Source organism: Pleurodeles waltl, chromosome 10, assembly GCF_031143425.1.
Source record: "Pleurodeles waltl isolate 20211129_DDA chromosome 10, aPleWal1.hap1.20221129, whole genome shotgun sequence".
NCBI lineage: Eukaryota > Metazoa > Chordata > Amphibia > Caudata > Salamandridae > Pleurodeles > Pleurodeles waltl.
Genome location: NC_090449.1, coordinates 859,982,990 through 860,006,952, shown reverse-complemented (window position 1 = coordinate 860,006,952; position 23,963 = coordinate 859,982,990). Strand labels below are relative to the sequence as shown.

General features: G+C 41.8%; 1 protein-coding gene across 1 annotated transcript in view; it reads left to right on the top strand.

The window, feature by feature from the left end:
- The window catches only part of RUNDC3B (RUN domain containing 3B), a 781,529-nt gene that overhangs the window by 117,190 nt on the left and 640,376 nt on the right, over nt 1–23,963 (top strand). Inside the window, exon 2 of the mRNA XM_069211571.1 lies at nt 22,980–23,095. Within this exon, the coding sequence (XP_069067672.1) occupies nt 22,980–23,095 (116 nt within the window). The remainder of the gene's footprint in view (nt 1–22,979; nt 23,096–23,963) is intronic.

Below are 23,963 nucleotides of genomic sequence, written 5' to 3'. Positions count from 1 at the left end.
GCCGCCAACCACGGGCCCAGCACATTACAACATGCGCATCGACAGACAGTGCCACTCAAGGGCCCATCACTTTCATATACCCACATGCCTGATACAGCAATCACACCAGTTGACACGTCTGTGGACTGGCTTTTGGCTGGCGCCACCCCACGCACACCGCCAGCCAAGCACCACCCTACTCACACTGCCAGCCAAGCGACACCCCACACACACCGCTAGCCAAGCGCCACCCCACACACATCACTTTTTTTTTTTAAACAACAAAGAAACCACTAATCATAAATAAGTACAAAGCTACAAACACAAAAGCTCTAACTGAATACATGACTAATGCCAACCGTGAAACTGAATATATAAAGATAGAAAACAGCAGTTTACGCTCATGGAATTTACCAATAATTCTTTTGTGTGTGGTAGATCCTGAAACAGCCACCCACACACAGCCCAGGCTTTGAAGGACAATCAGGGCAGTACATTCTAGTCTCCTTCCTGATACCTCTTCGAGCACAGACTCTACATCTCTTAGCAGGAAAGGTTTTTTTGGCCGTGGGAGGAATGTGCTCAGCAAAGTGATGATCTTTCAATCTAGCCACATCCTCCACCACTGCTTCTCTAGGAACTCTTGCCTGTTCCAGCACAACAAGGCTACCTATGATAGACTCCTGAAATTTCACTAATGTCATCCTTGACTCTGGAGAACTATCCTTGAACACAACAAAAGCATTAAAAGTTGCCAAGTGGAACAAGTGAACTGCTAATTTCTTATACCAAACATAAGACTTATGAGCAGCAGTGTAAGGTTCCAATGTCTGATCTACTCTATCAACACCACCATGCGCTTATTATAGTCTAAAATGCACACAGGTTTGCGTACTTCGCCAACCTGACCCCAAACAGCCACAGGTGAAGTACTCTCATCATGGATGGTACTTAGCATGTACACATCCCTCTTGTCTACAAATTTCAGAGCTAGCAGCTCATCATTCCGCAGGGCACTGCACTGTCCCTTCTCAAGTTTTTTTTTTTTTTTTTTTTTTTTTTTTTTTTTTTTTTTTATTTTTTTTTTATTTATATAGACAAGCTCTCTTGGATAGCCTTTCCGATTAGAGCAGATTGTGCCACAAGCAACAGTGTCCACTGTGAACAACTCCTTGAACAACTGAACTCCAGTGTAGAAGTTATCTACATATAAATGGTGACCTTTGTTAAACAGTCGTCTACCAAGTTCCCACATAGTGAGAAAATTAACTCCAAAAGTGGGTGGACAACCGGGGTGGGGGGAGGGAATAAAGGAATCCCTACCAGTTTAGACCTGATAATTATAAACATATCCTGTACTACTTTCAGACAGCATATACATCTTAATTCTATTCCGTGCCCTCTTGCTAGGGATGTACTGCCTTAAAACCAAACGACCCTTGAACAGAACCAAAGACTCATCTACAGATACTTCTTTGCCTGGAACATAGATCTCTGAAAAATGATCTACCAAATGATCAAGGAAAGGTCTAATCTTAAAAAGATGGTCAGAATCAGGGTGATCTCGTAGCAAGGCTAAAGCATTATCTACAAAATGCAATATCCGAAGAAGAAGCTCATACCGGTTATGACTCATGATGGCAGGAAATCTAGCATTTGACATCAAGGGACTAGTAGACCAATATGAAGACAGTGATGACTTCCATATCAGCCTCATCAAAAAAGTTTAAACCCAAGAACTTTTTCAACTCTTCCAGATTTGTGGGAATCCACTGGCTAGCTGTAGAGTGTGGCCTAAGTCTATCAGCGTTGTCCCTCAAAAACTGCTCTGCATACAAATTAGTCTGCTCAACAATCTCTTACAAAAATATATTGTCCATAAACAACTCAAAAAAGTTGATGGGCAAAAAGTTTTCCGTATTAACTCGACACCCTGGGAAACCAGTAAACGCAGGCAACTGTGGCTGCTCCATATTTGGTGCAACCCACGTGTCAGGTCTTCCAGTGGGAAGCCTTTCAGCCACTGGCTCCTGCACCATTGGCACATCAGTGTCCTCCTCTAAAACAGGCCCTTCATCAGCACTGAGAGTGGCTTCATCATCCGATGATTCCTCTCTGACAGAAAATTCACTTCCAGAATCTTGCACTTCCTCCTCTGCCTCAGATGCAGGCTCAGTCTCATAATCCTGGTCAGAAGACGACTCAAAAAGCACACCAACAACCTGCTGAGCGGTCATCCTACGGCTAGCCATGATCCTTCCTACAAAAATTAACTGGACAAATGCACCAACAACAACCAGCACTGTGTAAGATAAGTAACAAACAAAGTGTAGCTTTATCACTAAGAGTTATAAACTCAAAAACTATATTGCTCACTTGCCTGAAAAAGCTTGACTCACCAGCAACTACTCTGCACAGCCACAGCAATCACCAATGATAGCCCACTGAAAAGAGAAAAAAAGCAAATTAGACATAAGACAACACAATAATCATTGTGCATAAATCTAAAGACAATTTCACACACAATCCTGCATTCAGTACACCACCTAGAAACATGTCATTCATGCATGGCAACAATACTCCTTTGGAGTAAATTTATGTACTTACCTAATACATACAACTACGCATACCGCAGGACAACCACTGCCACAACTCCAACAAGCCACATCAAAGGAAGCAAACGCTTTGAACTAGAACAAAAGAGAAGAAATAAACTGGTATCATAAATGCAAAGGGCTGTATCTTGAAGAGCTACCTCAGTGTGGAGCACAGCACAGTTTTTTTTTGCATTTGAGGTGTTTAAAGTTAATACACATAGCTTAGGCTGTCTCTGAGTTAAAACATGAATTGCAGAGAACACAAGCCGGAAACAGTAAACTGAGACTATTCAATTTAATCTGATTTTTTTGGATTAAAGCTAATGCTTTTAATTAGTAGAAAGTGTGTGTGTGTGTGTGTGTGTGTGTGTGTGTGTGTATATATGTGTGTGTGTATATATATATATATATATATATATATATATATATAAATATATATATCATATATTTTTTTTTAAACCCTCAAATGCTAAAATAAATACACTTGGCTTTTCATGATACAGCCCCTGTTTCCAGAAGCGAGCCTACGGAAGTACTACCCACCACTGGGGAGAAGATGTGGTGTAACAGCCAGAGCTGCCGACTTTGAAACTGGCTCAATATCTTGAGATTCTGGGCAAATCACTTAATCTCCCTCAGTGCCGTATTTACAAATAGGCACCGACCTATGGGCCCCACTTCTTTTAGGGGCCCCATGACAATGGATCAAAATAATATTGATTTGATCTTGATAGAGAATTACAATCAACCTTTCTTAAATTGTTTCCAAACGATAGAAAAAAATGAATCAACTCAAAGAAACAAAAGCTTTACATTGAAGACTTCTAGAGAAAATACTGTTTTAATGTAATGTACCCATTAACTTAAAGTACATAAACCAAAGACCTCAGATTCACATTACAGTTTGTCTCTTAAAAGCCCATCTTCTGTCAGTTTGTAGAATAAATTCGGTGCAAACTACATACATGTAATGTTAAGTATTGTGTAAAAAAAAAAAGTTGCCTTATTAAAATTGTTGGTTGGTAAAATTAAAAACGTATTGAGAGATCATTTGCGGGGGGGGTTCCTCCAATTTTGACTGCCTAGGGTCCTCCACAGTGTTTAATCTGGCATTGATCTCCCCGTGGCTATTAAAAAAAATAGTGTGTCCTTGTTTAATGTAACAGTTGCTCATGTAGTGCATTCCAATGTCTTCCGGCCAAGTTTGCACTATATAAAACTGCAAAACATAAGAAACCAACAAGCTGGCAAAGAAATTAGATTAGGATAGAACTGTCTGTGTGTTCTCTTGTATGAATGTTTGCTTCACATCTAAGCCTAGTTTGTAGCTTTGCTTGTTAATCGGGAGAAGGGCTTCTTCTTTTTTTACGCATTTGCAATTTACAGTTGTGTTAGATACAGCACAGTATCCAAGGATTCATTAATGAATTGGAGGAACTCTGTCTCCAGTAGCTTATTTGGGTGGCTGTGGAAGTTCCCTTGTGTGCTGGTGTTAGACTTTTCATCCTTGGCGTGGTCTCCCTTAACTTTTTGCTACTGTTTCCCAGGTTGTTGATGTGTGCTGGACTCTGTATTTGCTGTTTTTGTCACTCTGGCCCTTTACCACTGCTAACCAGTGCTAAAGTGCAAGTGCTCCTATACAAAATGTGTATGTAATTGGTTAATCCATGATCAACATACTTGATTTGCTAGTAAGTTGCTTGTAAAGTGCACTAGAGGTGCCCAGGGCCTGTAAATCAAATGCTACTAGTGGGTCTACAGCACTGGTTGTGCCACCCACATTAGTAGCTCTGTAAAGATGACTCAGACCTGCCACTGCAGTGTCTGTGTGTGTCTGTGTGTGTGTGTGTCTGTGTGTGTGTGTGTGTGTGTGTGTGTGTGTGCAGTTTTAAACTGTAAATTCGACTTGGCAAGTGTGCCCACTTGCCAGGCCTAAATCTTCCCTTTTCTTACATGTCCGACACCCCTAAGGGAGGCCTTAGGTCGCCCCAAGGGCAGGGTGCAGTGTATGGTTAAAGTAGGACATATAGTAATGTGGGTTATATGTCCTGACTGTGAAATACTGCTAAATTTGTTTTTCACTGTTGCAAGACCTGTCCCTCTCATAGGTTAACATGCGGGCTACCTTTAAATATGATTTCAAGTGTAGATTCCCTTTGGGAGCGGATAGACATGTGGAGTTTGGGGTCTCTGAGCTCACAATTTAAAAATACATCTTTTAGTAAAGTTGATTTTAAGATTGTGTGTTTGAAAATGCCACTTTTAGAAAGTGAACATTTTCTTGCTTAAACCATTTCTGTGACTCAGCCTGTTTGTGAATTCCCTGTCTGGGTCATTTTGACAGTTGGGCTGGTTGCACCTCACACTAGACAGTGACACAAAGGGAGCTGGGGTGTAGTCTGCATTTCCTGATGAGCCATCTGTGCTAGAAGGGAGAGGAGGAGTGGTCACTCACACCTGAAAGGGCTGTGCCTGCCCTCACACAATGCAGTCTCCGACCCCCTGGTGAGTGTCTGGGGCCTGGCCTGGGCAAGGCAGGATTTCACAATCATGAGAGACTTTTCTTTGAACTAGCCCTACTTCAAAGGGCAAAATGGGTATAAGAAGGGCACCCAAAACCACAGACTTTAGAACACGTCTGGAAAGCAAGAGGAACCTCTGCCTGGAGAAGAGCTGAAGAAGAGTTCCCCCGCCTATGACTGTGCTTTGTGGAGCTATCCTGCAGTTGCTGCTTCTGCCTGTGCTAGAGGACAAAAGATGGACTTTGTGTTGCCTTCCTTCTTGTGAAGAACTCTCCAAGGGCTTGATTTAGAGCTTGCCTCCTGTTTGAAGTCTCAGGGACAGCAAATACTTCTCTCTACCAGCACCTGGAGCCTCTGGAGGGACTCCTGTTCTGCCAAGTAGTGCCCATCCAGTTCCTGGGGCCCTGAGAAGAGAAGCTGGAAGCCCAAGTATGAGAAATCCACGCACAGACCACCATGTGGGGAAAAGATCAACGTGACTCCGATCTGCGGCTGAAAAATCGATGCGCCACTGGCTTCGCGGCTGAAAATCGACGCTCGTCTGCAATGCGAACGGAGGATCGATGGCTACGACTGGAGAAACGACACGCAGTATCGCTGACGGAGGCTGGTGAGATCACAACCCGCGCTGCGTGGTTTTCAGATCGTGCGGCTGAATTTCTGACGCAAACACTGCTGGGTGTGTAAAAACGACGCAAGGCCTGCCCGGACCCGAGAGTGCTGACCGGATCGACGCATCGCTCTCTTGCAGAGAGAAGAAACGATGCACACCAACCCAACTAAAGGAGAAACGATGCAAGGTCTCGCTCGTGAGTGAAACTGATGCATCGCAAGCCCTTTTTTGACGCACACTTGCTCATGCATGGTTATTTTTGATGCACCCAAGGTACCTTTTCACGGTAACAACGTTAGCGTCGTGTTTAAAATTTCATGGAGACTCTTTTTGCATTCTTAGTAATAACTTGACTTGTGTATTGTGGATTTTTGTCGTTTTGGTCTTGTTTTGTTTAGATAAATATTTTCTATTTTTCTAAACCTGTGTTGTCTTTTTGTAGTGTTTTCATTAAGTTACTGTGTGTGTGTGTTGGTACAAATACTTTACACCTAGCACTCTGAAGTTAAGCCTACTGCTTGTGCCAAGCTACCAAGGGGGTGAGCGGGGATTAGCTGAAGGTGATTCTCTTTTACCCTGACTAGAGTGAGGGTCCTAGCTTGGATAGGGGGTAACCTGACTGCCAACCAAAGACCCCATTTCTAACAGCTGGCATTACCTCAATTGTATGTCTTTATGAAGAGCCTGCCTGCATAACCTTCATTGTTTACTGCACAAGGTCAGTGGAGTACCTAAATGATATCCTTCTTGGTGTTGAAGATGCTGAGTGAGGGGCCTCTATTAGCAAATAGTGGTGGCAATAGAAACTAATTTGATTGAGTGCCTACTGGAAAATGGCCCTCTCTGAAGGGTCACCCCAATTATTTTTGCCTTTTACCCTCCACTTTTTGCTAAATCTTTTTGTTGTCCTTAGGACTCTGAGCACTGAACCACTGCTGACCATGCTAAAGTGCGTGTGCTTCTCCCCATAACCTTATCACATTGGTGTAAGCACAATTGGCATATTTAATTTACTTGTAAGTTCATTGTGGGGTTGTATACCATATACTCACGTCCTGCAGCGTTGATTGTTCATCCCACACAAGTAGCCTTACAAACCTCTCTGTCCTGCCATTGCAGGGGCTGTGTGTGCCGTTTACTACCACTTCGACTTGGCATTTAAAACTACTTGCCAAGCCTTAAACCCCCTTTTTATAACACAGTTAAGTCACTCCTACGGTAGGCCCTTGGTAGGGCTATAGGCAGGGTGCTGTGTAAATAAAAGATGGGATATGTATGTTTAAGTTTTACATGCCAGATAGTGACAAACAGCCAAATATGTTTTTCACTACTGTGAGGCCTATTGTTCTCATAGACTAACATTGGGCATTCCTTAATTTACATTTACTCTGTAATTCCTGATTAGAAGGGAGTAGTAGCATCAGGTTTCATATCTTTGGTATGGTAATGATAAATCCTCCTTAATGGTAAAGTTGGATTTACCATTACTAATTTAGAAGTGCCCCTTTCAGAAAGTGGGCATTCCTCTGCTCTTACTGCACTGTCTTGCAATTTGTCTTCAATACATGTCCACGGTAGGTGACGGCTATACTTTGAGCATTCCCTCTAGACAGCCACAAACGCAGGAAGGTTGGGTGTGACCGAGAACTCATCTGCATTTTGATAACTATTCCTCGGCAGGAAGAGGGAGGGGGAAGAGGACACTTAAACCTGAATGCGCAGTGTTCTGTGTCACACAAAGGGCTGATTACCCCCTATGGATAGCCTGGAGCCATTGCTGGGAGTGGGGGGGGGGGAAACCAGTGCACCTAAAGGGCTTGCTTTGAAGTCACCACTACTTCAAAGGCACAACTGGGTATACCTACTGTGCTTCTCACCCTACAAAGACAGTACACTAGTAGACCTGCGAAGAACTCTGAAAGGAGTAGGGACTGCTGTGCTACATGTATTGAAACTCTGCTGGACTGCTGCACTAGAAGAGCTGCTTTCTAATTTGTGAAGTGCCCTGATGCTTGCTGATCTCTGCCCTGTTTAGGACCAGGACTGGATTCATCTCACTTGAACCCAGAGTGATTCCAAGGGCTTGCTGACTTGCCTCCTATTTTGAAGTCTCCGGGCCATCAAAGACCTCCTTAAACCCTACTTTGGCTGCAGGACTCTGCCAACTGGGAGTCCTGCCCTGCCAAAAGATGTCCGTGCAATCCTGGGCCTTGAAAGTGTTTTTCTGCAGCTGTTTCTCTACAATCGCTGCAGTTGCACCATTTGTAACCACTGCATCCCGCCTCAATGCATCACTGCTGAGGACGAGGACATTGCATCGATGTCTGCATGGCTCAGGATCGACACATCAAAACCATCCCCGGCACATCTCCTTCACATGGCGGCTGAGTGGCTTGAACAAGACACATCATCTTTATCTCAAAGGGTTCAACATCGCACCTTGGGGGCATCACTTCTGCAAATGCGGGGATCGATAATGATACATCCCCTTGCGGTATGGATCAAAACCAAGCCTTCGCCTTCCTATTGCCTCCCCAGCGTCTATGCAACCCTCCATCCAAGGTACTTTTTCAGCAGGCCCTTTGCAGGTCCTGTAGCCAGCCTGTCCTCCATTGTGGTCCACCTGAATTTTGAATTTACCCCGATCTAGCACTAGCTCAAGTAACCTCTGAGCAATATTGACTTCTAAGCACTACATTTTGATTTATTCTTTAAAAAAACATGACCCAACTTCTACCTATTTGAGTTTTGTCGTTTTGATCTTGTTTTACTCATAAAAGTATAGTCTATTTTTTCTGTTTGGAGTATTTTGTGATGTTTTCATTGTGTTACTGAGTGAGTGTGTTGCACACATATTTTACACATTGCCTCTTTAGATAAACCTGACTGCCCTACGCCAAGCTATGAAAGGGTGAGCACAGGTTATCTTTTATTGTGTATCTAGCAAATGCTGACTAGAACTGGTGGTTCCTGCTTGTACAGGGTGCATACTCTGTCAACCAGAAACACCAGTTCTAACAGTGCCCATATTAAAATTAATAAAACCAGATGAACAGCATTTACAGTGGAATCAGTTTACACACACATAACTATAGAGGTTTTTGACAAAGTGCTGTGATACCAGGCATGACTGCCCTGTGACCTAGGGGACCCATTACAATCCAAAACAGGGACTCATCGCCCTGCTAATGTGGGTGCTCGACCACCAGAACACTGGCCTTCCGACATGTGGGAAGGCAATCGGTATTCAGGAAAATTTATTAGTCTGGGTTTGAGGCTAATGGGTGTCCCAATAGAGTGGGCCCACTGACAGTGGTCCCAGGAATACTGATAAGGGAGACAAAGAAAGGTCAGATGAGTCCAGGCTGGCAAGAGCTTAGGTCACAAGAAACCCAAGGTGGATATCTGGTAGTAGAGGAGAAATAGGGTCTCACAAAAGGAGCTTCATTCCAGGATGCCTTTGTTCCTTCGGCCATTCAAGAAAATGTATAAGGAGACAAGGGAAGGCATAATAGAAGTGGAACAAGTTAGGAACATGAATTGGGAGGCAGAGAGTAGGGAGCTAGAGATGGCAGGCCTGTTCAAAAGAAGATGGCGCAGCCAGTGAGGAAGAGACCCTAATTGGAGAGAAGTGCTAGGTCTGATATCCATTTCTCTCTTCCCGGTATTACTGGTGGAGACACTGACAACTGCTAACCATAAAAAAGGTTACCTCTTGACAGACCTAAACCATTGATGGTCTGGTATGCAGCCCCGAATATTAACCAGAGACTGAGATTAATTCAAGCTTTCCATTACTTTTTTGTATATTTTAGTATTTTGCCCGAAGTGGGACAAGTATGCTGTTTTGCTTTACTTTTGTCTGAGCCAAGATATACACACTGAAAGGAGTCAAACATTCTCTGGAATGCACTTCTTAAATTGAAGAAGACATTTATTATAGCTTTTTGTAAGGTTCGTGAAGTAAGGTTTGAATAGTAAAAAGTGTACTTTCAAAATGTGCCACAACAACGTAAAACAATGTGTAAAGAATCTTCAATCTATGAACAGCAAATATGTGCATGCAAGAATACAAACACTTATATTGATATATAGATATATATATATTCATATGTAATGCAAAGCAAATAATTAATAAAAATTCATCACCATAGGGCCTGTCTGATGCTTCATCTTTCTCATGCCAGCAAGAAGATGGCCCCATTCAACTGCGAGAAAGATCTCCACCCTCCACTGGACAGATATGTCGGGTATTTGACGTCCAATCCTGACCGAGGTCTTGGAATTCACTGCTACTGAGCAGGGCCATCTTTTTATATCTTAAAGAATCGTGGTAAGGGCTTTCTAGAAAAAACCCTCCTTTATGAAGGAAATATTAAAAAATGCTGGCCAGTTTAGGTAAACTTTGAAAGGAACACGTTGAGAGTTGGACAACATCCCAAGGCATTTCTCCCAAAGTCAAACCGTTCTCTGCTTGTAATAAACATCAGCCTGGTACATTCTTATTGTACTGACTGCTTACCTCCTACATACTATGTACCGGTCCTAGGTGATAATATGTCCTATCTCTTTGGTGAAAAGGAAAATGCGCAGAAATGAAAAACGCACTGCATAACATATTTGTACGGAAAAATACTTTAATATTGCAAATGGAATCTAAGCTGGACACAAAATGGAGTCTAGTCTGAATACAAAATGGAGTCTATAACCAGTGACCACTAAAGTGACAGTAGGCAGCTAAGCCAGGTGCAAAGTGATGTGACACGACATCAGTGGTCAACACACAAATATCACTACATATTCCCAGACATGGCTTCTGTGAACACTATCACTGGAACCAAGCTATATCTGGCTGAAGAGCCGTAACTAGGGTGAGTTGTTTGTGCTCTGGTTCACGAAGCACTGGCAGTTAGGGCTACACTGCTCCCACTGGAGCAGGATAGAGCCTGATTTGTTCATGGCTGGGTCCAGACTGAGGTGGCATGTTTGCAAAATAACAATGGATTTGGGATGCAGCCTGAGTAAATTACCAGTGTCTGAGATTAATTCAAGCATACCATCCATCACTTTTTTGTATACTTTATATCATTGATACAGTAGTAATGGGGTATGAAGTAGTACTGCAAAGCATGTCACTGTATTGCACAGCAAAATAAAAAACAGTGCTGTTTGCATATTATTCTCGTGCCACTTGAAACCCTATTTCCACTCCACTTGACAACATAAAGAGTTTAAAATGTTTGATGGAAAATATTGGTTGTGGGAATTTTGATCTGGGATCCAAATGCTGTAAAATAGGTTTGCCAGTGTGGACATTTAAAAACAAACAAAAAAAAAAAACTCCCACAACATGACACTTGTTCAGCTTATTTTATATTTTGAGATAGTACACTTGACTGTAACTTACTAGGATGTCCTAAAAATACATGCCCTTACTGGTATGTGCATACTCCCTGGCTAACAACGCAGAATGAACCTTCTGTATAAATAGAGGCATTATGGTCGCAACCACTGCATTTTGGAGGTGAGTGGCTATAAAGATGGGACGCCAACTTCTAGGAGCAAATCTGTAAAAATGAGTAAAACACCGCACAGTCCTCATGAACAAGTTGTAGCTCAGCAGAAGTTTCCATAGGACAGAGCTTGTAGTCACCATAGGCAAGTCTGAGATTCTTGCTATAACTGATAAGCGTTCATGAACATGAGTTAATGGGACTTATTTCCCATTAACTATCTTAAGCCAGCACAAGTGACTCCTTGTTAGTGAATGAAGTACTTAGTAATTAATATTATTATAAATACCATTACTCATCATTGCTGTTGTAATTGTTGTCATTATTGTTATTATGAATAATGATTTGCTGAAAGATATGAATCGCAAACATGCCACACTGTTGTTACTATTGTTTATTTTTGTTGTTTTTATTGTTATGATACTAAGCTAAAACGTCACACAAGAGGTTTTATGAACTGTGAACATATCCTAATTAGCATTTTGATGGACTCTTTAAGATATGCCAAACCCTTTCTCCTTTAAATAGGATACTGTGATTATTTGTTTGCATTGTTGCCTCAATCTGTGGGGTTGATTGATGATTTTGGGTACACCCATTACCACATAACTTCCGACATTGCTGCATTTTTACTACCAGAAAGCAGGCACAACGTCGATTTCATCCATATAATCAACCCCCTTAAGAACGAGTTCGGTGGACTGGAAATTAGGTGTTGCTGTGTGCTTAACTTTGTGTGTTGGCTACACGTGTTTTAACTGGCTTTTGCAAAATATAGTCCTGCTTCTCCGAGTTCCCTTGGCTTATTAAGAGCATCCTAACCTTCACACTAATTATATGTTGGATGGAAATGGGGGCTATGCCACAAAATAAAGGTAATGTCCGTGCGGATAGTTACACCCGACATGTCACGATCAAATATACAGCAGTTCATACGAATTCAAGTGCTTAATTCGTAAATAAATAAGTACAGGTGGCCACAATTATACCTAGTAGGCTACTACCAACTTCCCCACACTGGCACTGCCGACGTTCATCATTGGCACCACCAGTTTCAGCACTGGCAGGACCTACTGCCTGCACAGAGAATGCCATAGCTAAAGGGGGTCGATCAGGGTTCTCCTCCCTGCAAGTTACGCTGCTTGCTTTTCATATTGCAACAGATAATTCATTCCCACATAGAATAGAAATAACAGTTGGCACACACAAGACTATCCTCTGCAGAGCCGGCAAGGATTGGATGAGCATGTAGGAAGAGCATCTTTATGGCACTGTGAATGCAATGTTAAAAGCTTACACTGCGTCCAGTCTCCACGACAGAGCTCTGTCTGGTCGTCATGAACACCCATCCACTTCCTCAACTACCCCCGCCCCCTAGGCATATGCTATGCAAGACTCGCGTGTTAAATTAAAAAAATAGCGCACTGCAAAAACACGACTCATTGGTAAACACTCTTAGGAAACAGGGGCATATCTACCATGCAACAAAAACAGAAGGGTATGAAATGTAATGGTGAAGGCAGCACTGACGTGGCTCGCCTTAAGGGTTCCTAGACACATTGATCAGAAATAAATCATTGTATTTGCTTGTAAAGTTCACGACTTAAAAGATCAGTTATAGCTGGGGGACATTTAAACGTGTTAAAAAAATGCTTTAGATGCGGAGCACTCACAAGCCATATAGCCAGGCCTTTCACTCATTCATGCTCACTTATGCTCTCATTCATACTCACTTAGTCCGTGAATGAATGAGAACATGTCTACCGAATACAGATAGTCCATTTGTGTTGAGTAGCTACGACTGCATTAGGCTCGCGCTGTTTACACAACATTGAAGGGCTGTCAGACAGAGTCCACGCCCTCTCAAATCAGAGCCGGTGCCCACGGGCACAAATTAGGCACGGAGTTTCCCTATTCCATATAGAAGGGTGAAGTTATATACACCCGAGACCTTCGGCTCTAGAATGCATCTGTTCTGTATAGTTTTAAAAGCAGACCTGTATGACTTTGCATTTTGCATCCTTGCCAACAGGCGAAGGGTTGCAAGTGGGAAAGGAATGCATGATTATTTTTCTCTGGCACCTGAAATCCTTTTGCCTCCATCCACCTCCCCCACCCCACCCCCTGACCCCAGCAATCAAACCAGGGTGGAAAAGAAACTCTGGTTTGTGGTACTTTAGCCGATGCTTAACAGATTTCCTGTGCTGACTATTTTTTCCCCCTGTCTGAACAAGTGCTGTGTAGAAGAAGCATTTTAATGGCACGCTTTCTAATACATTCACAAATATTTTTGTTGTAATGATGGATGAAGATCCGTCTGCATATGGTTGCTGAAGTTGAAATAGTTCTACGAATGCTAATTGTTAATTACTATGGCTAATTGGCATAAAGGCTAAACCAGCACTGAGCATTCCTATTAAAGCCGACCCTAATTAGACTCGTTCAGAAATCGTTCTTTTCGTTGCCTGCATGAAATTAACTTGTATTATTTTATTATGCCTCTTGTCAAAGGGGACGTGGCACAGCAGTCTCTAGGGGACAAATATTTTCAAAGATGACGCACCTAAATAAGAAAAAAATAAAAATGTATGACTTCACCTAACCTTAACTTCTAGAATATTTAATTTTTTTTTCTTTTTTTTTTCTTCCTAATAGTGGCAAATTAACCAAGCCTAGGGCGGCGCAACCAAGGTTTGTCTGCAAGGCCCTGGTCGATGATTGACAAGTTAACCACATAAAATAATCTTATGTGCAATTAATTTAAAGCGGTTATGGTTTACGACGTTGCCAACCAGGGTTCTAGCTCAGGGCCCACCTTTTCCGGATCCTCCAGGTTGTGGACTCATCACCCGAGTGCCTGGACTACCCGTTTTCTACCACTCAACCTGCGCTTTAATCCTTTTGCTGCCAGGTCTCCACCCCCCCCCCCCCCCCCCTCAGGTGGCAAGCCTTTTTTTTGGCTATTTGGGGCAGTTTGCGCTTAGATCCTCTTAACGTTTTGTCCCCATAAGCTACCCACGCCAAATTACCGTCCTTTTTCCAACATCCTAATACAGCGAAAATTTCGTTTAAAAAAAACAAAACAAATTGGGGGAAAAAGGGCTGCAGAAGAAGGCTTGTGCTCTTCTTCTTCCCCCCCCCCCGCAAAAATGGCATTAAGAAAGGGTTTGTGTGCTAAAATCACCATCTTCCCAGCTTTCAGGAACAGGCAGACTTGAATCAGAAAACCAAATTTTTCAAGACAATTTTGGCATTTTATTGGGACATACTCCATTTTTACTATGTTTTGTGCTTTCAGCCTCTTTCCAGTTAGTGACGGAAATGGGCATGAAACCAATGCTGGATCCCAGACAACTCAACATTTCTGAAAAGTAGACACAATTTTGAATTCAGCAAGGGGTCATTTGTGTAGATCCTACAAGGTTTTCCTGCATAAAATAACACCTGAAATAAAAAAAATATATATTGAAATTGAGGTGAAAAAACAGCCATTTCTCTCCACGTTTTACTCTGTAACTTTTTCCTATGCGGTCAGATTTCAAAAGCAATATACCGTTACGTCTGCTGGACTCTTCTGGTTGGGGGGATATATACGGCTTGTAGGTTCATTAAGAACCCTAGGTACTCAGACAATAAATGAGCTTCACCTTGCAAAGGGTTTTCATTGTATACTGGATATATAGCAATTTATTTGGTAAAATATAAAGAGTAAAAAATAGGTATCAAAGAAACCTTTGTATTTCCAAAATTGGCACAAGATAAGGTGTTGAGAAGCAGTGGTTATTTGCACATCTCTGAATTCCGGGGTCCCCACACTAGCGTGTGACTTACAGGGCATTTCGTAAACAGATGTCTTTTTTACACACTGTCTTATATTTGGAAGGAAAAAATGTAGGGAAACACAGGGGGCAGTAACACTTGTTCTTCTATTCTGTGTCCCATCCCCCTAAGTCTCCCGATTAAAAATGGTACCTTACTTCTGTGGGTAGCCCTAATGCCCGCGACGGTAAACACAACATGGAAACATCACATGTTTACATTGCAAAAAACACGTCTGATTTCAAAGTGCTTAGCTGTGGATTGTGGCTTGTAGCTCAGCCGGCACCCAGGAAAACCTAGCAATCTTGAACATTTCTGAAAACTAGACACCTAGGGGAATCCAGAATGGGGTGAATTGTGGGGCTCTCCCCAAGTTCTGTTACCCAGAATCCTTTGCAAACCTGAAAATTTGGCAAAAAAAACACGTTTTACTCACATTTCGGTGATGGAAAGTTCTGAAATCTGAGGGGAGCCACAAACTTCCTTCCACCCAGTGTTCCCCCCCCAGGTCTCCCAATTAAATAATGGTACCTTACTTGTGTGGGTGGCCCAGGTGCCTGCCACAGAAAACGTGTAGAGATTGAGGGGAAAGCACAGTGAGTTGATAAGCACAATTCTTTCTTTTATACATTTTTAGGGTGACTCTGCTTTCGGGGCCCACACAAGTGAGGTATCATTTTACTTGTGAGACTGAGGGGAGCACTGTGTGCTAGGAAATTTGTGCCGGCATTGTGATCCTACAAAGAAAAGTGAGGAAAATTATGCTTTTTTTAAAGCAAATTGTGAGGTTTGCAGAGGATTCTGGGTGAGAAAATGTTGGGGCATCCATGCAAGCCACACCTCCCTGGACTCCGCCGGGTGACTAGTTTTAAAAAATGTCTGGGTTTGGTAGGTTTCTCTAGATGGCCTCACCTGGGACCAAAAACACCTTTAGGTTATGTTAAAAAGACCCCTCACCAACCAACCAAGTTGGTGGCATTCTTCATCCTCGGGGTCCCACCCGAGACAGCTAGCATGTCCTGGGTGTGCTGCGACACCTTATTACAGCTGAGCAGGTTTTCATTTTTACCACACATACTGGTTGGATTTGGCACAAGGGTGAATGATGGTTCAGTAGATCAAATTTTATTAACCAGAGATTTCCCAAAAATGAAATGCACTGTTAATAACTGAAAGGCCAAAAACCTGAAACCAATGAATTACAGCTCGTGAGCTGTAAAGCCGCGACAAGGCACCAACCGCTTTACAGTCCATTCACACACCTTTCATACATGACATGCACAAGACCATTCACGCTGCCAGCCGCGGGCCCAGCACATTACAACACTCGCATCAACATACAGCGCAGTTTGGTTAGCATTGTGTTGCAGTGGCCAACAGGAAGTCTCTATTCACACTGCCAGCCAAGCGCCACTCCATGCACACTGCCAGCCAAGCGCCACTCCATGCACACTGCCAGCCAAGCGCCACTCCATGCACACTGCCAGCCAAGCGCCACTCCACGCACACTGCCAGCCAAGTGCCACTCCACGCACACCACCACACTTTTTTTTTTTTTAAACAACAAAGAAACCACTAACTAATTAAAAATAAGTACAAAACTACAAACACAAAAGCTCTAACTAAATACATGACAGTGATGTCATGAAAATATAAAACAGGCAGTTTACGCTCACAGTAGTTCCCCACCCTTTGTGTTTTCCTCCTCATTTGCGGCCTTGTTATGTACTTCTCTCTCCAGGTGCACAGTCCCACCCAGCCACCCCACGTGCAGAATCCCATGATGAGGGACAGCCCAGGGAGTCCACCACAGCTATTCCTGCCAGCTCCCCACGTGTGCAGCGCTTCAGCATGCTGTCGCAACCGCCGGCAGTGCTCTTTTGGCCTGCCTGCTCCTGCGCGTTGATGGTGGCTGGTGTCATGGGCATGGGAAGTGGGGCAACCGGATCTGGGTGTACTCAGTGGGTGTAACTCAGCAAGAAGGCCTTTGGCGTAATCAAGTTTAGACGGTACAAGAGAGATAGTAGCCTGGACCTTGTGTGGAAATCCTAAGTGGAGGCAAAGTGTTGGAGTTTTCATAGCAATGGATCTTGATTTTGGTCATCTGCCCACTTGGCCCTTCATTGATAACGTGGAGTCCATGGTAATTCTAAGGTTTCTCACTTCCATAGATGCTTTAAGAGGAGGTCCTGGATGGTCAGTCCAGGTGCAGAGTGGGTTATACATTTCCCAATTGCCGCATGTGAGTATTTCAGTTTTAGAAGCATTCATATTGAGATGGCTCCATGTCATCTGAAGAACGGCTGAGAGACGACTGAAGATTTTTTAATTTCCAATTTCTTAGGGGCCTTCCAGTTTTTAAGAAGTATTTGTGTGTTATCTGCATACTCATAACAAATGAGCTGAAATTCTTTGATCATTGCTGGTAATGACTTCATATATTATAGTGTGTTTAAATGTGTTATAACATGCAGTGACAGCATAGAGACATCTAAACCATCCAAACTGTGTGCATTTACTTCAGTGGTACTGAACAGCAGTGTATTTTTGGAGTGTTGCGCATGCTAATTTGCTGCTCAGTGGTAACGTGTTCGATCAATTTAATGTAAAATTCAGAAAATCTCTTGTGCATTGTAAGCACTGAGACCAAATAGTAGCTCTTGTGCATACTCTACTTTTACATAAGCACGAGACCAAATAGTTTCAAAATCTGGTCTTTATCATTTATTTAGTCACTTCGAAGCAAGAAATTCTTGGTCTCAATGCATTTGATTTGTACACTGTCTATTTTAAGGCATGGCTGTTGTGATGCAGCAAATATGAATGGGTAGGCTGGATGTTTGACTCCAATATGCAGGTTGGAAGATGCACACTTGTGCTATTTAATTTCAGATGCATTAACTGCTAATAGCGGTCATAAATCTGTGCCACTGCAATTCTAAGAAATACAAACATATGATTTATTCCTGGGAGCCTTCTGAACTAAAAAGTGCATGTCCGACTGAGCTTATTGAGTTTGTCTTCACAGTGGAGCCATGATACCATCTACTCAAGATAGTGGGAGTCAACAATCATGAGAGCCCCTATTCTGGGCAGCATGGGTCATTAATATGCCAAAATAACAAAGGAGTGAATTATATTTGATAGATCACATTTTTGAAAATGTATGGTAGATGACATTAAATGAGGCCAAAACCATAGTTGTCAACTACTAGTTGACAATCCTTGCTTGATGACATGTTAAGAAATGCTGCAGTGGAAGCTTTTGATCTCTTTCCCAGAAGTGTCAACAAAGACAAACTCTGAAGAGTATATTGGAACAGTGGGCAGGCAGCAGTCTTTTATCTGTTATATAGGCCCTTGGATGGACATAGTGAAACCAGAACTGGAAATTGGGGGCGGTGGGGAAGGGAAGAGGCTTTTTGTGACTTACTTTACTGCTCAGGAATGAGCGGACCGTGTGAGCATGTTGGTGTTCTCAAATGCTTGGCACAAGCCTCTTCAGTATCCAATCCCTCATAGGATATGCAAAAGTTCAATTTTATTACATACAGTACACAAAAGAAAAGAGGATAGGTTCCCTCTATGAAATCAGTAAGTGAACAATAATGACCCCTCTGACCATGAATTCAGCATTAAAACTGTTTAAGGAACATAAATGAATTGTGGCCTTATAATAGGGTAACAACTTACCCATGTTCCTTAAATAGTATTTTGTTCTGTTGAATTCTTGATCAGAAGGGTAGTTATCATTTAGATACATATAATCTTGGGACACAATACCCCCTGTGGCAAGAAACTGACCATAGGCCAGCTGGTACACAGGGCAACCCATACTGACAAAATGCTACTACATGCAACTGGAGCTCAAATGGCAAACCAGTCAAGGCACCACAGATAAATACATATTATTATCAGCCCTAATACTCTACCACCAGCAGGTATGGAGGACCAAGCACACAGCTCTTGCAGATTGCATCAATGTCAGAACTAACAGCAGCAAATAAATCTTCGCCATTATCAAAGATTTTACCATGCCTCCTGCAACCACCAGCATCTTCACCCTCTTACACGACCTTTGCAACAAGCTTTCGAATACTTTTGTAACTAAATAACTTCCTTATATGGCAACTTTGACCCTCAACTGGACCTTGTCATTATTGCAACTCAACTTTCCATTATGGACAAAGAACGAGTCCTGACCTTGTGGTGCACCATTGAAATCTCTTCTATCATCAAAGATCATCCACTTGAGGGCCCCAACTGACCCTTGCCCTCACTTTGCCTTCATCAGAGAATTCCTACTGATCAGCAAACCACTAACACCCATATTTAATGTCTCCATCTGCATCATCACATTCCAAGACGTCTGGAAATATATGCCAGCATGCCCCCGTTCAAGAACCCATCCGCTGACCCGGGCACGTTTTCCAACTACTGACCCATCTTCCTTCTACTATACGGGGCAATGGTCTTGGAGAAACTAATCAACTGACTCCTCACTGATCACCTCTGCTACCACCAGCTCGTTGATGCCACACAGTCCTGGTTCATGGTCCACCAAAGTACAGAAACCGCACTCATTGCTGCCACAGTCAACCGCTGCAGCCCTCATTTTCCTGCACCTCACTGCAGCTTATGACATGGTCTGAAACCCCATCCTCATCAGGCGCCTGCACAAGATAGGAATACAAGGACTTACCCTCTGCCGGATCCACATCTTCTTTACAGATTGAACACAAGCCATCATCCTAGGATCTTACTCATCTGTGGAATGCCTCAAGATTAATTGTTCGGCCCCAGCCTCAGTGTCATCAATGTGCACAACATTCTCTCCTATGCAAACAACACAAAACTCTTATTCTCCCTCACGGATAAAACCCCTGGCACAAGAAAAAAGTTCACAGCCTGCCTCAACCAAAGCTGTTAATTGAATGAGAGCTAATTGTCCAGGTCAACGCCAACATAACAGAAGTAGTGAACTTGAATAAGAACACTCTAACATGGTCTCCAACTGGTGACCAACCGACTCAGACACACACATTGCAATCTCACCAAGTAATAATCATTAACAGCAAACTGAACATGACCGAACAAGTAAACAACGTTACTGCACCATGCTTCAAGACCCTGAAGATGCTGAGGACGAGCTTCAAATGGCTCCAGAGAAACACAAGAAAAATTGTCACTCATGACCTAGTCACCATCAAGTTGAACTGCGGGAACATCCTCTATGCCGGGATCCCTAAGGCTTCACTAGAAGACTATAAACTATCCAGAAGTCAGCATCCAGGCTGAACCTCAACCCCCCACACAGAATTCTCATCACACCACATCTCTGGGAGCTCCATTGCCTCCTGATACACAAATGTGCTCATTTTCCACCCCTCACACACACATTCAAGGCACTACACAGCTTAGGCCCCACCTACCAGAACAGGTGTCTCTCCATTTACCAATGACCCAGACACCGCCACTCCACAGGACCCCTTTCACTCAATCTGCTGACACATATTTCAAGCTTATTACTAAACGCAGTCTTTCATTCTTGTGATGCTTAAACACTGAATACTATTGGTCTGGTACTCTTTTTAAATCACTTATTTCTGAGTGGGGTAGCAGGGGTAGTAGGTTATGTATTTTTTCATGCTTCCTACTGTATTAAGCCTCCAAGAGTGACAATACAGAATATTTTTCTGAAAGTTAACCTATTGCTAGTGGGGCAGCACAACTTTACTAAATATATGGACACCTTACGCTGTCTTTTGGGCCCGCTTCAGGCGTAAAGATCTTTGGAGTGGAATTTTTGGTGAAATCAGCAGCAATATACACTTAGCAGTCACTTGTTATTTCTATATAAATCAATGCTGAGAGTTTAAGAAAGTTTAAAATGTTTATTCAAGAACAAAGTGATACATTTGGTAATCAATGTAATTACAGAACACTGGATGAAACATCCCGAATCTGCCCCTACTCTATCCATCTCAGTCTTCTCAGTAAAGATTCTCATTACTCATAAAGAATACAATACGTTTTAGTAAGACTTTGTCTTGTCACACTCCAGAAAGTCTGTGAAAAAGTTATTGGTAATTTTAAAAAAGTAATTATTTATGCTATCTCTAACTCTGCTTTCACAAACTATTAGCACAATAAGCTTGCAACTATTGCACTACTCTGTAACAGTCCTTCCTTCCTCTTCTTCCTCTAGCAATATGGAGCTCCTTTTAATATCTCTCTAGTTGACTGGAGAAGCTCTCTATCTTTCCCTTGGACACCTTTTTATAATACAATTCAATATTTTACAATTTGTTTCATAATTGCTGCATCATCTCCTGGGAAGGGAACTTCTCATACAAAAATCAGCTCAAACTCAAAAAGGAAGCAGCTACATGCCTCCGCTTTCCCCATGCATGCCTCACTTCTGCTACATAAAATGCATGCATAAGTTCTTGTTGTCCTCTCCTTTCACACAGCTTTCCCAGTATAAGCCCATACATAATCAATGCAATTTAAAAGATAAGTTGTATAAATTAGCACATTCCAAAGTAGGTCAATAAAGCAAAAAAGTGTAATATAATACAATTCCCATTGTTGGGATAGAAGATAGGTCAATAAAGCAAAAAAGTGTAATATAATACAATTCCCATTGTTGGGTTAGAAGATGTTTGGTAACATGCATAAGGCATACAAAGTTAAGAAATGAAACATTTATTAAGTTCCAAAGAATGTGGTTGTATTAACAGTTTAGCAAGTCAGGCAGCATAGGTCATAAAGAGTTTAAAGCAAGCAAACAGTTATGAAAACCAGCTTTAGTTAAGCCTAGCTTCATTTACTCGTTATGTTTTCCATTTTGAGTTTTTATATTTTATTGAAAGTGTTTGCAATAGCTAATATGTGTCCCAAGTGTGAGTGAGATATGTTTACTTTGCTTTACTGCCGTTTTAGGATGTTGCAAATATCTGTGCACCTATTAGCAGTATTTTACATCAAGCTATTTCACATACACTGTTTTATCACTTTCACAAGACAATCTATTCACTCTTATAGAGCATTGAGTACATTTGGACAGCATAGTGTACACCACAGCACTTGTCCACTAGCTATTCATACATAAATTGGTAAAAGCACAGAATGGTAGCAAGCAATCCAGAGCAATCATGTGTTACTCTAAGAGGCCAGGTCATAACAGGTATTGGAAGATGATGAGAAATGACAAGCATTTACACATACTGAAGAAATACAAATTGAACAGCTAAGTCCTAGCTGAATTTTGTTAAATCAGGTGGTCCTCGGATTAACTGATGGATGGGATTCTACATTCAAGATGCAGCGACTGAGGAGGCATGGTGACCTTGTGGTTTTATCAAAGTTAGGTAGTTCGGGATACTTGGTAGCTGCAGAATAAAGGTGTTAGCATAGCTTGTAGTGTGGAAAATGAGCACAACTGATGGAGAAATCTCTGCAAACAGCCCAAAGGATTTCAGATTTGATTATTTTTCCTATTGAGACCCAGGAAAGCAATGCATGCATATTTAGCATACAGGCCAACGTATTGTGTTGCAGAAAAAAGGTATGCAGTATTATTCTGCTCAATGAACTTTAAAATGACATTGAGTTATAGGTCCATGTAGGGACTATTACAGTAGTGGAGTTTGGAGGTGATGAAGGTATTAACTAAAGTGAGCTTGTTAGAGAAACAAAGGTAGAATTGGAATTTTCTCACCAGGCAAAGGTTAAAAAAAAAAAAAAAAAAGCCAGAACTGATAGTGTATCTTTACTGCTACCCTAAGGAGGGACTGGCATTTAAGCGGAGGCCCGTGTTTTTCACCGCAAAGGGCCAGGGATAGTCGTAAATAGAGACATGTAAAATCCATTTGTTGGTGGTTGGGACAAGGATTCCATAACACATGACAAATCTTTTGTTCTCCTATTCCAGGTTTTCTGTTAAGACACTGATTGATCGCTCGTGTTTTGAAACCATTGATGATTCGTCAGCAGAATTTGTCAATTTCGCATCAATTTTGGAACAAATTTTGAGTCATCGTCTTAAAGGTAAAGTTGTAATGTTTCCTTGTGCAGTACAGCAAATGTCCTGTTCTAAATGCAGTGATGTACACAAAGGCCTCTCATTAAAGAGTCTGTTCATGCAAATGCATTCAGCTAGGAATTTACATCCAGGTATAGAAACAAATACTGTTACTGGTAAAATTAACATCTGTTTATATTAAGGCTGTCTCCTAAACTTTGGCATGCTACAATTTGTTTGTTTTTAGTTTTTTTCATTGTGGCTGTTGCTGTTTTATTTATCATTAGGACTTCTGGCTTTATAGTTTTTGATTTTGACATTTCCATCTGTACGTACTCAATTTTTGCTCATTTTATTTGTATTTAATCATATTTATTTTTTACATTGCAGCTTTTTTTTTTTTTTTTTTTTTTTTAACAACCATTTTATCTGCATTTTTATCTAACGAATGCAATTACAGAGGCACTTGAACAACTGATGGGTTTCAAACTGCCAGTTGAATCTCTATAGGTGCATATGACATATTAGCATTGTAGTCCAACATTTCACACCCACAGCTGTTTAAGTTTAATCAACATTATACCTTATTAAACTCCCTTACCTGTCAATCTTTCCTGCTGTTTGTGTGGTTGTCTTAATAGGCACCATGGAGTTTTCTTCTTGAGATTGCCCAGGTTCCATCTTTTCTACATTAACCATAAATAGACATGGAAAGCAACACTTTCTATCTGTATTCATCTATACAAATCAGTAAAAATGAAAAATCTAGAGACTTGTTTATAATGCACGACTCAAAGGAAATTTGAACAATGATCCTGATGTGTGTAGTAAACTATATTTGCATATTGGAACTGGCATCAGCCATTATTTTCATTTTGGTGTTTTAATTTTGTA